The sequence below is a fragment of the Haplochromis burtoni genome, unplaced genomic scaffold, assembly GCF_018398535.1.
Source record: "Haplochromis burtoni strain Fernald_Lab_line unplaced genomic scaffold, NCSU_Asbu1 Contig_464, whole genome shotgun sequence".
Taxonomy (NCBI): domain Eukaryota; kingdom Metazoa; phylum Chordata; class Actinopteri; order Cichliformes; family Cichlidae; genus Haplochromis; species Haplochromis burtoni.
Genome location: NW_024582825.1, coordinates 289,255 through 301,640, shown reverse-complemented (window position 1 = coordinate 301,640; position 12,386 = coordinate 289,255). Strand labels below are relative to the sequence as shown.

Genomic DNA, 12,386 nt, shown 5'->3' with positions numbered 1-12,386 from the left:
CTAGCAATGAAACACAGCATTGTTTTGTAAGCCCCACCCACCTCCTTTACCACCACCCAACCCAGGACTTTGCACACTGCTCCTCTCTGATTGGCTGTTAGGAATGTCAATCAAAGCTCCCGAGTGTATTAAAAAAACACACACCGTGGCCTCTCGCCAGCACTATAAAACCAATTATGGAGCGAGGAAAGGTTGAGCAGTTTCAAGGTCCCCTCTTCCATCAAGACCGAGTGATCAAAACAAGCAGTGGGTTTTCTCTTTTTTCCCCCACCATGTGTGCTCGAGAAAGAGAGAGAGAGGAAGGGGGTCAAAGCGATGCCCCCCCACTTACTCACCAACCCACCAGTTTCCACGCTGATTATAATAGACGCTAAAAAAAAAAAATCACTGGAGATTGAGTGGAAAGTATCCCAGGCGTTTGGAGGCGTTTTGTGTTTGTGTTTTTTTTTAGGTAGTGTGGTACTCACGTTTACTTTTTTTCTCACCAGGAAGCAGCGAATAAGCCCAATTAAGTCACAGAAAAATCCCACTCTCCACTATTTATTACAAAGGGGAGCAAAACCGAGAATTCGAGCATAAAAACTCGCGATAGCAATTAATTCCTTTCATTTGGGCTAGGGCTTTAGAAACAGTAGATCAGGTATATGGTTTGTGAAAACACATGAGTGGAAATGTCACAAGCCAGAAACACAGACTAGTTTATGGTTTAGGCCTGGCAACTGACGATATGGGAGCCATCAAAAGCATTGTTTAAGACCGCATCATTGGGCCACGATAGGCCATATCTCTGGTCTACAATCGACTGGGCGCTGTGATCTACAGCACTATTTCACTGATCAGAGACCTCCTGAAGACCCACTGAGGACTTGTATCATAAGGGCATAAAGGCATCATAAGGGCTGCGACTGGAATTCACCGCTTTCGGTATGCAAATCGGGCTGTAGGTGAAAACAAGACTGGGGTGTCTGCTTGTGCATAATCTCTACAGACTGAACAGGAGGAGGGACACACATACATTTGCATTAAAAGGGGGAGAAAAAGTGGCGTACTAATTTAGTACCATTGTGTTAAGACTCATAAAGGGGGAGTGGGGGCAATCGACCTTTGGTGTAAAGTCCCTCCCCACGAACAGACACACACACGCCTCCCCTTCCTCATCCCCGATGTGACCCCCCTGTTCTTCCGTGCGGACAGCACTGTCGGACCCTGGCGGATTTTTATTATCCATAAGTTTCCTTTGAAGTACACCGCCCCGCTTTACACAGTTGCAAAAATGTTGATTAAAAATTAGAGGCGGTTTCAAACTGCCCGTGCCCCCCTCCTTCCTCCATTCCTCCAGCCCCTCCCTCCTCAGTGCGCCGGTTTCAAGGCGACCCTTCGGTGTAGGGGCACAGTGAGCGCTTCAACAGACCGAATCGCCAAAGGAGAAGAAGGAGAGCAGCAAGGGCTCATCTGAACAGCAGACTTGGACGTTATGTACCCGCTCGTGGGGACACTCGGTGCCCGACTTTCCCGGTGGTCACGGCTCGGTGGCTTCTTTGTTTTTGTCCAATCGGACCACCACACCGCTAGCGAGCTGAGCAAAAACACCAGGCTGCTCAGCGGCGGATCTCACCCCGCTGACCTCGCTGCTACGATGCGCCTGCCATCCCTGACGGGACTCGGAGAGGGGATTACCAGGCGGAGATCAGAGTCATGTCCCGGACTGTCCGAGGGGACCGAGTCGGTCCTTTGTTCTCCAAATCGCTCCCGACTGGGAATTCAGACAATTCTTTCTAATTAGTGTCCTGTTGTTGCCCTCTTCTCAACCTGCGAGCGAGAGGCAGGGTTCACCTTCACTGTGTTGGGTTTGTCTTGTCAATAACACCGTGGCTTCCGTGGGAGTTATCCCCACTTTGAGGTGGGTATGGATGATTCGTAGCAAATTTACCAAACAGCATAATCAAGAGCACAGCTTATTACTTGCAGCATTTTACGCCTGTTTTTTGTTTGTTTGTTTTTTTTCGTTTTTTACACACGGGTTTAATCCACATCCATAACATAATGTGTGTTTATTCACTGTAATAAAATGATAATAATAAGGTGACTTATTTTTATACAAACATCACACTGAATTTCTATGTAATGAAACCCTCCAGTTCAGCCAAATAACCCAATAAAGGCTAATTCAGCATTCCTCATTGCACTCTCCACCTACAGCACAACAAGCAGCTAATGTGCAGAACAATGTGTCCAGGTTCAGAGACATATCTGTTTATTTCTAGGTTAGGCTTGTCACATGGATAGGAACAGATGGGACCATTTGGTAGATTATGTTTTTTTGTTTTTTTATAGCATATACACCAACTGTGTTCTTTGAGGATGATCCAACTGTATGTTCCAGGCTTTTGGAGCTGCTGTGGAAAAAGTACTGAAAACCATGATTTATGACCTAAAAACGCTGCTGAGTCAATATAATACCACAGTCATTTTTTTTTATCTTACTAACGCTGTTTTTTTGTGTTGTTGTCGTTGTTGGGGTTTTTTTTTATTCCACCCAGCAGATATTATAGAGGGAGAACATTTGTTATCCTTGACTCTCATCCAGGCTGCTAGTGTTTTTCTTCTTCTTGTTCGCCCCTTATCTTCCCCCCTCAGCGCCCTATCTCACATCAACCTCTAGCTGTGTGGCTGTCCAAATACTATCTTTTCTAAGGCTTGGGTTAATTCTGTCCTATCAGCTGAAGGATCAGGTAAATGATTTGATTTGCTGGACAGACTATCTGATTTTCTCCAAGGCCTGTGGCTACATTAACCCACGGGGGACAGAGTGAGGAGGCGGCATTGATTCATTCAGCTAGGGGTTCACACCTCTGTGGAGAGGAGACGCATAGCCCTACATAAATACAGAAGGATGTCCTCCTGCATAACCATAAAAACACACAGTAATGGGCTAATAAAACCATGAGGCATGGTTGTATTCTCAGTTAAGTATATTTTCTACTGTATTCCATAAAACAAAACAATAAGTCCAAACAAATACTAACACCCCTCCCTCACACACAGAGCAGTGAGCCTGCATGCCCAGAGGGCTAAATCATTCATCAAACTGCATCTCATGCTCGACACAAGCTCTCTATTGTTACTGAAGCTGGTGCTACTGCACTGCAGCAAGATACATGCAGAAATATGTTAATAAAGAAACCTAATAGCAGTGTCATGTTTCCTGCTGGAGCGAAACAAATGTACACGCACAGGCAACGCACACACGCATGCAATAAAAATGCCACCGAGGCTTAGATGACTGACACCACACACACAAACACAGACCAACCCCCCCTCCACTTCAGAGCTGTAGGCCCATACAGACCCAGAGCTCTCATGGGGTAACTGCCAATCATCAGACAGAGCCTTGAAGGGTTTTTGTTTTGTTTTTGATTTGATTGGGCCACTTGAGAACACACAGCTGGCCACTTACTTCACATCAGAAGACATGTGTGCACAAGACAGAGGAAAAAGTAGGTCCACCAATTTCCAGAATGTGTAAAGTGATTTCTGGTTTGTTTGTTGTTGCGTTTTTCTTCCTTTCTTGGGGGGGCGGTGTGTTCAGGTTTAGGAAATAGCCAAATGCACACAGCAAAAACAACACACACATACAACACACCAGCTGGAAGAAGTACATGAGATGGTGCGAGGAGATACTTTTACATCCAACACATCTCAATACAGAAAGAAAAAAAGGAAGCAGTAAATATCAAAACAAGCATTGGCATTTGTTCCAGTGCTCCCAGAAAGATGAGGAATATTTTGCGTCACTTAGAGCACGCTTAGTTGAGATCAGCATAACTCCATTTTTACACTCACAGCGTGAAAGGTGGGAACATTACTAGCTGCAAACATTTGGCTTGAGCTTGTGTAAGTTGGAAGCTTGAGCAAAATCCTGAATGTGTTATCATGTGCCACCTGAAGCTTTTTTTTTTCTATGTGTGTGTTTGTTTTTCCTTTACAAATGTGCTGCATGCATTGGAGTACAGTAGCTTGTGAAAGGTACTGTTTTGACATCGTCTGTGCACATTGTGCAGTTTGCATTCTGGTTTATTTGCCTGGGTGACCACAGCGATCATTCCTGATGATGTGACCCAGATATGCTATGGGATACAGCACATTTGGTTGTCGGTCTGCTGTATGCAATGAGGGACAAATTTGCTTTTGATTGTCCTTAGTTGTAGGTAAATGTAATGTCAGGGTGTACACCATGACATGAGCCAGAAGGCAAATTAGTCAGCTTAAGCATACATCAGGTGACTAATAGGGCACCAAACGCGTTATTTGGATTTTTTATAAAGAAAGAAAACAGGCGACAGTCTTCTACCAAACCCTGTCTGACTTATAGTCTGAGCTTGTAATCAGATGTGAAGGTGCTAAATAAGTCAGTCTACCATAACTGAGATGGCCAAAAGCTTGTGGTGTTGCTTTTTTGTCTTAATCTTTAAACTTCTTTCTTTTTGCTCCTGGAAATAGCACCATGACAAAGACATGCACAGAGCGGTCACAGCACAGAAATTTCCATCTGCCCCTCCTGCTTTAAACCAACGTGGGGGATGGCAAATGAGGAGGCAGTGGTTGTGTCTGTCAGCTGTGCTCTGTACAGTGCTCGAGCAAGCTTGCAGCTTGCAGGGTTGTATATTTTTGGTACTTGTTCCTCTTCCTGACTTGTGTGGTCAGATCTCTGAGAAATTTTTTCTTTTCTCTAGAAATTAAAAAAAAAAAAAAACAGCACATCCACAGGCTTTCCACAAATGTAAGGAAACAGTGATGCAACAGACTCATATATCCTGCTGAGTAAATGCTCAGTGGTGATGTGTCAGGGTCACTGAGTCCTCCGAAGGCTTGCTGCTCCTGCTGCTGCAAACGCTGCTACCGATCATGCGTCTTTATTCGGTTACTGTAGAACAGAGGGATGGTCTGCACTGCAGAGTGTGTGAAACAGACACAAAACATCACTTTAAAGCTGCTGTCAGTCAATCAGACAAGATACTGTAATGTCCTTTGAAGGATGGGGGGGCGGGCGATGCAGAGATGTATTAACCCTGTGAGCATGTCATCCACTGTAGCATTGAAATCACTCCAAGCCCTGCAAATGGAGGATCTAATGTATTTGAGTTGATTATTCTCCTCTGGCCTCCTCCTGTCAGCAGTTGTAGCCCTCTCTTTCTCGTGTTTGCCTTTCACCCAGTTCACAGGTCGAAGAAGACTCATGTAGTGCAGCAGCCCCACCTGTTGGAGAGAGGTGAAAACTGCAGATGAAAAAGGTCCCTGACCAGTGGATTAGCTTGCTCTAGAGCCTCATGCCTGTAGTAGAAAAAGAAAGAAGAAGAAAAAAGGAAGGAGACACTAAGCCTCTTTTTTTAAAAAATGAGAAAACGCCCCACCCCCCACCCCACTGTGTCGTTTCTCACAGACACTTTTGACAACACACAGACAACACACACACACAACCCTGACAAAGACCGGGAAAATAAAGTGTAGTACACTACAAACACACACACTAAGCGCTGTTTCTCTGGCAGTGTGTGTTTTGCTGGCGTGGCAGTAAAAGGATATCAGAGGGAAGCAGTCTCAGCAGAATCACAGGGGTGCGCTGGGGCGGGAGCTGCAGTGAGATGGAATACATTTTCAATACCAAACACACTCGATCCTCAGCGTGTGTGTGTGCGTAGCCTTTCTAGAAGCATGCATATATGAATTTCTATCAGGGCAAGTGCACACGTCTTTATGCATATGCACGGACCTGCATGTCCTCTCTAACAGGCCTGCATTCAGCTCAGGATACAGCATGAATCTAGGGCAGCCTGATTAATGGGAGCATCATGACTTTGGGCCGCACTAGATCTGTGCTGTCCCTCTCTCTCTCACACACGCACGCACACACAGAAACAGGATATGATGCATTGAACTTGAGGGTGGGGTTGGTCTATCCATCTTATCCTCTTTCATCTCTCTGATATACAAATGTGGAAGATCCGCTTTTAGAAGTGCACAGGAAATGGGCCTGTATCAGCACGGGATCTTATTTTCCCACCATTCTAGGAAAGCTGGCATGAAACCACAGCTTCAATGGCAGCTTTTAACTGCTGTCTCACAGTTTCTCCCCAAACCCTTTGGGTTCTAATATATATACAGTAGCATGCAAAAGTTTTACGCAGGTGTCAAAAAATGCTGTAAACAAAGAATGCTTTCATAAATATAAATTATTGTTTATTGGCCCCAAATGTATTCTGCAGCAGGACAACAGCCCCAAACATACAGCCAAAGTCACTGAGAACCAGCGTAAAGAAGATCAAGAAGTACTGGAAGTGATGGTATGGCCCCCACAGAGCCCTGATGTCAACATCATCAAGTGTGTCTGGGATTACATGATAACCACAGAAGATGTTTGGAACAACCTAAATAACAACACTAAATATTGATTTGAGTTAAATTTCTCTTTTTTCTCATTCATTGCATTTTGTTGATTGATGAAAATAAATGACTAATACTTCCATTTTTGAAAGCATTCTTTGTTTACAGCATTTTTTCCTCACCTGCATAAAGCTTTTGCACAGTATTGCATATGAAAATATATATGTATACCTTGCACATGCAGTGACTCAAAGCACCTGGTCAACCGTGCATTTGTGCAGAGAAACACGACAACGTGAGAACAGGCAGGAGAGTCACGCCTTAGTTTGTGATAAATCAGCCTCTGTCGCCACCTGCTGTCTAAACAACGCAACTGCCTGAAAGTCAATCTTTTTTTTCCTTTATGGAGAGATTTAACCTCTTGTCACTCACATCATTAAACCAAAGTCTAAAAACAAAAAGATTACTGTCAAAGCTTTTTATAGCCAATAAACAGCTCATCATGAGGAAAGAAGTGAAGTCATTAAGAAACACAAGGGCAGCGAAAAGACCCTTTCATGTGACATTTAGAGACTGTCCTTACCGTGTGAGACTGACTGAACTTTAGTCGCATTACTTTACACACAGTAAGCTCACGTAATACTAAAAACAAAAACAGGTCAGCATAAACCCCTGAAGCACCAAAAAGCAGAGATACGGATGCATTTAAACATACTCCGAGGCGTAAAAGCATCCTGTTACAGTCTGCATGTACTGTGCATTAAGTTTAACTCGGGCAGTATTTTCAGAATCTTCTAACATTAAATGAGATCGAGGCTTCGCCGGTTCTCAGCAACAGTCAAATGGAAGGGAATTACTGGCAAGGCGCTTTTAATGGGAGAAGCCACGGTGCACCCACCCTCTAACCTAATATATACAAATAGCACTTATGGCACTTTAAAGCTTCATGTTAATGAATCACTCACAATAAATGGTAAGTGGTAATTGATTTATCTGCCATCTAGCAACTTGGCTTTAACAGCAGCACTACTTCATAAAAATGCAGACCAGCAAAAGCTGCTTAGAGGTGCATTGCTATTATAGCAGTTATGAAGTTATCCTACACTTGCAAGCACAGCTTGTTTAAAAGGGAGTTAATTGAACCCATTGGTGATTAAATTTCTAGTTTTAGCTCTGGCAAGAAAATACATCACTGCTGTAACAGCTCAAAGGCCCAAGGGCTGAGCACAGAGAGAACGCTGGAAACTGCTTGCGTTTAGACAGGATGTTTCAGCTTTGCCTTTAAGTGTATCAAAATGTAGCTCTACATTCAGTTTGTTGCCATTTTAGCTTTAAGCTTTTACAGATACCAGCTCAAAGACCAAAAACTATGAGCAAACAAGCTATAATAGATCTGCACACTAGCATGACTTTGCTCCATGAATAAAGCATTGGTCTGGTTTTTACTGCTGTATAACTGGCATTTTAAGTCTACTTTAACACTCACTGTAATAATTTCAGCATTACTAAAAGACGACTAAGCTGTAGAAATGTTAAAGTCATAAAAAACACAAAAGTCAGACATCACTTCGGAACACATGTGCACTTTATTGGGATTGTTTAGTCAGTGTACAGGTTGGCCCCACCGGTCTGGCACCCCATGTTTACCCCATCATTCCAAGACACCCCCTTGCCCCACCACCCCAGGGATGAAAGCTCCAACATGGGGGGAGAAGAAGTGAGGTCAGGATGAGGGTTTGCATAACAAAAACAAAAATTAAACAGGACCAAGATTTTCTTTTAAGGCTGAAAGTACAAAAAACCCAGACATAACTTACATACAAGCGATACTACAACCATGTTAAGTATGCGCCAACCACTGGGCAGCCTTCACAGAGGCAAATACGTATCTGAACAATGCAAGTTAACATTTGGAATCATGTGTCTGAACAATGCAGTTAACAAACATTTGGAATGACCTAAAGAAAAACAAAATGTACATTTTTTTTAAGCCCCAGATGAGACTGCAGAACCCTGGGGTGTCTTTTTTAAAACCTAGCCAAAAACATTACTGTCTCCTTCATCGTTCCAGTTTTTTTTAAATCCTGAGTCAAGCGCCAAAAATAACTGAAGCCATGCCAATGAGTTGGTCATCTATTCTCTGCGCCTGAGTTGTGTATGAGAAATGTGTGGTGTGTGGTTGTTTTGCACAGAGCTGAAGTTGTTGGGCGTTTGGTTGGGGAAGGGGAGAAGGAACAGTCTGTTTAGAAGCATTTGCGGTGGACGATGGAGGGGCCGGACTCATCGTACTCCTGCTTGCTGATCCACATCTGCTGGAAGGTGGACAGGGAGGCCAGGATGGAGCCTCCGATCCAGACGGAGTATTTACGCTCAGGTGGGGCGATGATCTGCAGGACAATGAGGCAGAGTGTCATTGGGATGCTTAATAATTTTTAAAAAGCGCATTAACTGAACCCTTATGAATGCCACTAGAAGGCAAGTCAGCTCACCTTGATCTTCATGGTGGATGGGGCCAGGGCTGTGATCTCCTTCTGCATCCTGTCAGCGATGCCGGGGTACATGGTGGTACCTCCAGACAGCACGGTGTTGGCGTACAGGTCCTTACGGATGTCGACGTCGCACTTCATGATGCTGTTGTAGGTGGTTTCATGGATTCCGCAGGATTCCATACCTGAGAAGATACAAGACACCAGTTAGCAAGTGGAACTGCAGGACACTATAAGGGCCCAGTTTGCATGTGAGGATTTAATAAGCGGTGGATTTCTGTTGGAAACGTACCCAGGAAGGAAGGCTGGAAGAGGGCCTCGGGGCAACGGAACCTCTCATTGCCAATGGTGATGACCTGTCCGTCAGGCAGCTCGTAACTCTTCTCCAGGGAGGAGGAGGAGGCAGCGGTGCCCATCTCCTGCTCGAAGTCCAGGGCGACGTAGCACAGCTTCTCCTTGATGTCACGCACGATTTCCCTCTCAGCTGTGGTGGTGAATGAGTAGCCACGCTCTGTCAGGATCTTCATGAGGTAGTCTGTGAGGTCACGGCCAGCCAGGTCCAGACGCAGGATGGCGTGGGGCAGGGCATAACCCTCGTAGATGGGCACTGTGTGGGTCACACCATCACCGGAGTCCATGACGATACCAGTGGTACGACCAGAGGCGTACAGGGACAGCACGGCCTGGATGGCAACGTACATGGCGGGGGTGTTGAAGGTCTCGAACATGATCTGCAAGGAGGGGGAGAACACATTTTAGCTTTACAAATTTAAAAAGACAAGTCTAGCTTTTGTGACCACTGCACTCACTACATGCATTAGAGTGAGGCTGACTGAAGTTAGTAGAATAAAAGTGCAGAAAGTAAACATTCCTTCACACTTGTGCAAGTAAGTCAATGTCTAATAAAGTGCAGAGCTACTGCGCTCCTAAATAGACACAAGTGCAGGTAAGGCACACAGTCAAGAGACCTGTTGATGATAGATCATCTTATAGAAGAGAGTTCCTGGAGGAGAGGAGGGAGGGGAAGGAAGGAGCAAATGAGAATGGAACAGAAGGAAACTGGGGAGGAGATAAACAGAGGTCTGGAAAAAGTGTGTACCTGGGTCATCTTCTCCCTGTTGGCTTTGGGGTTCAGGGGAGCCTCTGTGAGCAGGACGGGGTGCTCCTCAGGGGCAACTCTCAGCTCGTTGTAGAAGGTGTGATGCCAGATCTTCTCCATGTCATCCCAGTTGGTCACAATACCGTGCTCGATGGGGTACTTCAGGGTCAGGATACCTCTCTTGCTCTGGGCCTCATCACCAACGTAGCTGTCTTTCTGACCCATACCCACCATCACACCCTGAACAAGGAAATCAGTTTTAGTTAAAAAGTCACAAGTTACACAATTTAGAGAAATTAGAGCAATGTTTGCCAAGTGATAGCTGAACTACAAACATAATATTAACTGTCATTAAGTTGAACAATTTTCTTGATATAGGCTTGATTTGTGACACAAGTCACAATTTAAGGTGGCATTAAAAGTAGACATGCGCAGTCGCTAACCTGATGCCTGGGGCGACCGACGATGGAGGGGAAGACAGCACGAGGAGCGTCGTCTCCGGCGAATCCGGCCTTGCACATACCGGATCCGTTGTCAACAACCAGTGCGGCGATTTCATCTTCCATGGCTGAACTGTTGAAGATAAAGGAAAAAAGGATTAACACTCAAGTCTGCGGCCATTTCGCTTCCACTTCCTGTTAACTAGCGGAAGTTCACGAGCTCTGCCGCTAGGAGGAGCTCGTGCCCCACATTCCGAGTAAGCCAGACAAAAGGAAGTGGCGCTGCGTTCTGTTATTACCATATAAGGACATGGTTCGGTTTTGAGCAGCTTTGCGGCTACCGGCGCGTGGCGCGACGCCAGAGCGGCAACGCACGGCAAAAAAGAAAAAAGGAACAGTCCACATTACAGAAGAGCCGACAGACCACTCCCTTCATTTTACTATCGTTACAACCAGCGCCCTCCCACTGTTGCTTAATCACGCTCGCTTTTATGAACCTTCTAAGTCCTTTGAGTGAATATCACTGCGTCATGCAGCAGCACAGTCATTCATTGCACAGCACGAGACACTTAAAGGCTGCAGGTATAAAGAAAAAAGATCAAGTCTGTAATTACTTAATACTGAAGCTAGTTTATGAGAAGAGAAGTTGCATAATGAACTTATGCAGACTCATGAATGGTCACAAGCGCTTGACTGGTGATCCATTTCCTGAAAGCCACGCCTTTTCTCGGAGTGGAAGATCAGGGGATTGATTGGCAATTTCCTCATTTCTTTCTTGTCACAGCTAAGAAAAGACTAAACTGATCGGGACATATTCATTCACTTGAGCTATTAATCAGTTTATCACCTTTAAAAGAAAGATAAGCTAGGCCTTTTATCTTTTTACCGCAAGCCTTATAAACTGACACCAGATCAGGTTAAATAAAAAAGAAATTCAGCTTTTAAAAGAGTGTGTGGGAGTATCCAGGATAAACGAGAGAGAGACTTAAAACTGCAACTGCTGCAAATCTGAAGGGCGTGCTAGCATGATGTGGCTAGGCTAATATGCTAAAGTAGGTCACACCCCGCCGCATCGGGCGCACAAAGGGAGCAGCCGGGATCCAGACAGTCTCAACTCGGAAACCCTCTTTAAAGTACCCTGCCTGGGATCAAATGCCAGGCGTCGCCACAATCCTGCAAAAAACGTGCACGACTACACGGTAACAAACACCGGTTTTAGCGCAACTATTAACTCATAGGATGCCATTTACTAGAAGCCGGCTCCATCCAAAAGCACCTGTGAATCGCAGCAGCAGCGCTAATGAACTTGTCTGCAATCATAACAGTTCCTCGTTGTTTTTTTTTAAAAAAAGCCAAACACAAGATACAGATACTGCTGTTTAACAATCAATACAATTCTTGTACGGGAAGACAAAGAACCGCGTGGTCCCCGACGACAGTTTGCATTAAGGTGAATAAATTCATCCATGTTTACATAAAATCAACAAATCAGTTCGTTGTTTACTTGATAAACATCCTAAAATAAGAATTTATAAATAAGGATTTCTCCGTCTCCTTACCTTTGGGTGGGGGGCTTTTCGCTTTAAGGGAAACGGTTTCAGGCAAATGATATCCCGCACAAGCTGTGAGTGTGACGGCGCTCAGAGTGAATCCGTTAGCTGTGGGCGCTTGTTTTTTATACCCAGTCGTTTGCCTGGCTCTAGCCATAAAAGGTAAACTTTCGGAATTGCGCCCCCTGATTGGTCCGGCGTCACTCACTGGGCACGTCGCGTGCACGCTATGGTGCACCGAGCGCTCGCGATTCGAGAGAGAGAGAAAGAGAGAGAGGGAGGCGATAATAGCAAAGGATTGGAGAAAATAAAAGGGAAGGGATTGGTGTGGCGAGGCCTACCTAGTAAGTCTTAATGTGTAGATATACCGCTGTATGTTCAGGTTAAATGACGTTTATTGTTTATTAAAAGTGAAATATGTCCCTGGTGC

At 44.9% G+C, this 12,386-nt stretch overlaps 1 protein-coding gene across 1 annotated transcript; it reads right to left on the bottom strand.

Moving 5' to 3' along the window:
- Positions 1 to 7,948: 7,948 nt before the first annotated feature.
- actb2 (actin, beta 2) lies at positions 7,949 to 12,110 on the bottom strand. Its single transcript, XM_005946208.3, has 6 exons — positions 11,966 to 12,110; positions 10,410 to 10,539; positions 9,967 to 10,206; positions 9,160 to 9,598; positions 8,871 to 9,052; positions 7,949 to 8,768 (listed from the first exon to the last, which is right to left on the bottom strand). The coding sequence occupies exons 2-6, from the start codon at positions 10,530 to 10,532 to the stop codon at positions 8,625 to 8,627; spliced, it is 1,128 nt and encodes a 375-aa protein (XP_005946270.1). The 5' UTR covers positions 10,533 to 10,539; positions 11,966 to 12,110; the 3' UTR covers positions 7,949 to 8,624.
- Between the last annotated feature and the right edge of the window lie 276 nt (positions 12,111 to 12,386).

Coding starts and splice junctions, on each gene's coding strand:
- actb2 (XM_005946208.3), bottom strand. CDS start 10,532: ATGGAAGATGAAATCGCCGCACTGGTTGTTGACAACGGATCCGGTATG. Junction 10,207..10,409: donor TCGGTCGCCCCAGGCATCAG/GTTAGCGACTGC, acceptor TTCCTTGTTCAG/GGTGTGATGGTGGGTATGGG. Junction 9,599..9,966: donor ACAGGGAGAAGATGACCCAG/GTACACACTTTT, acceptor CCCTCCTTGCAG/ATCATGTTCGAGACCTTCAA.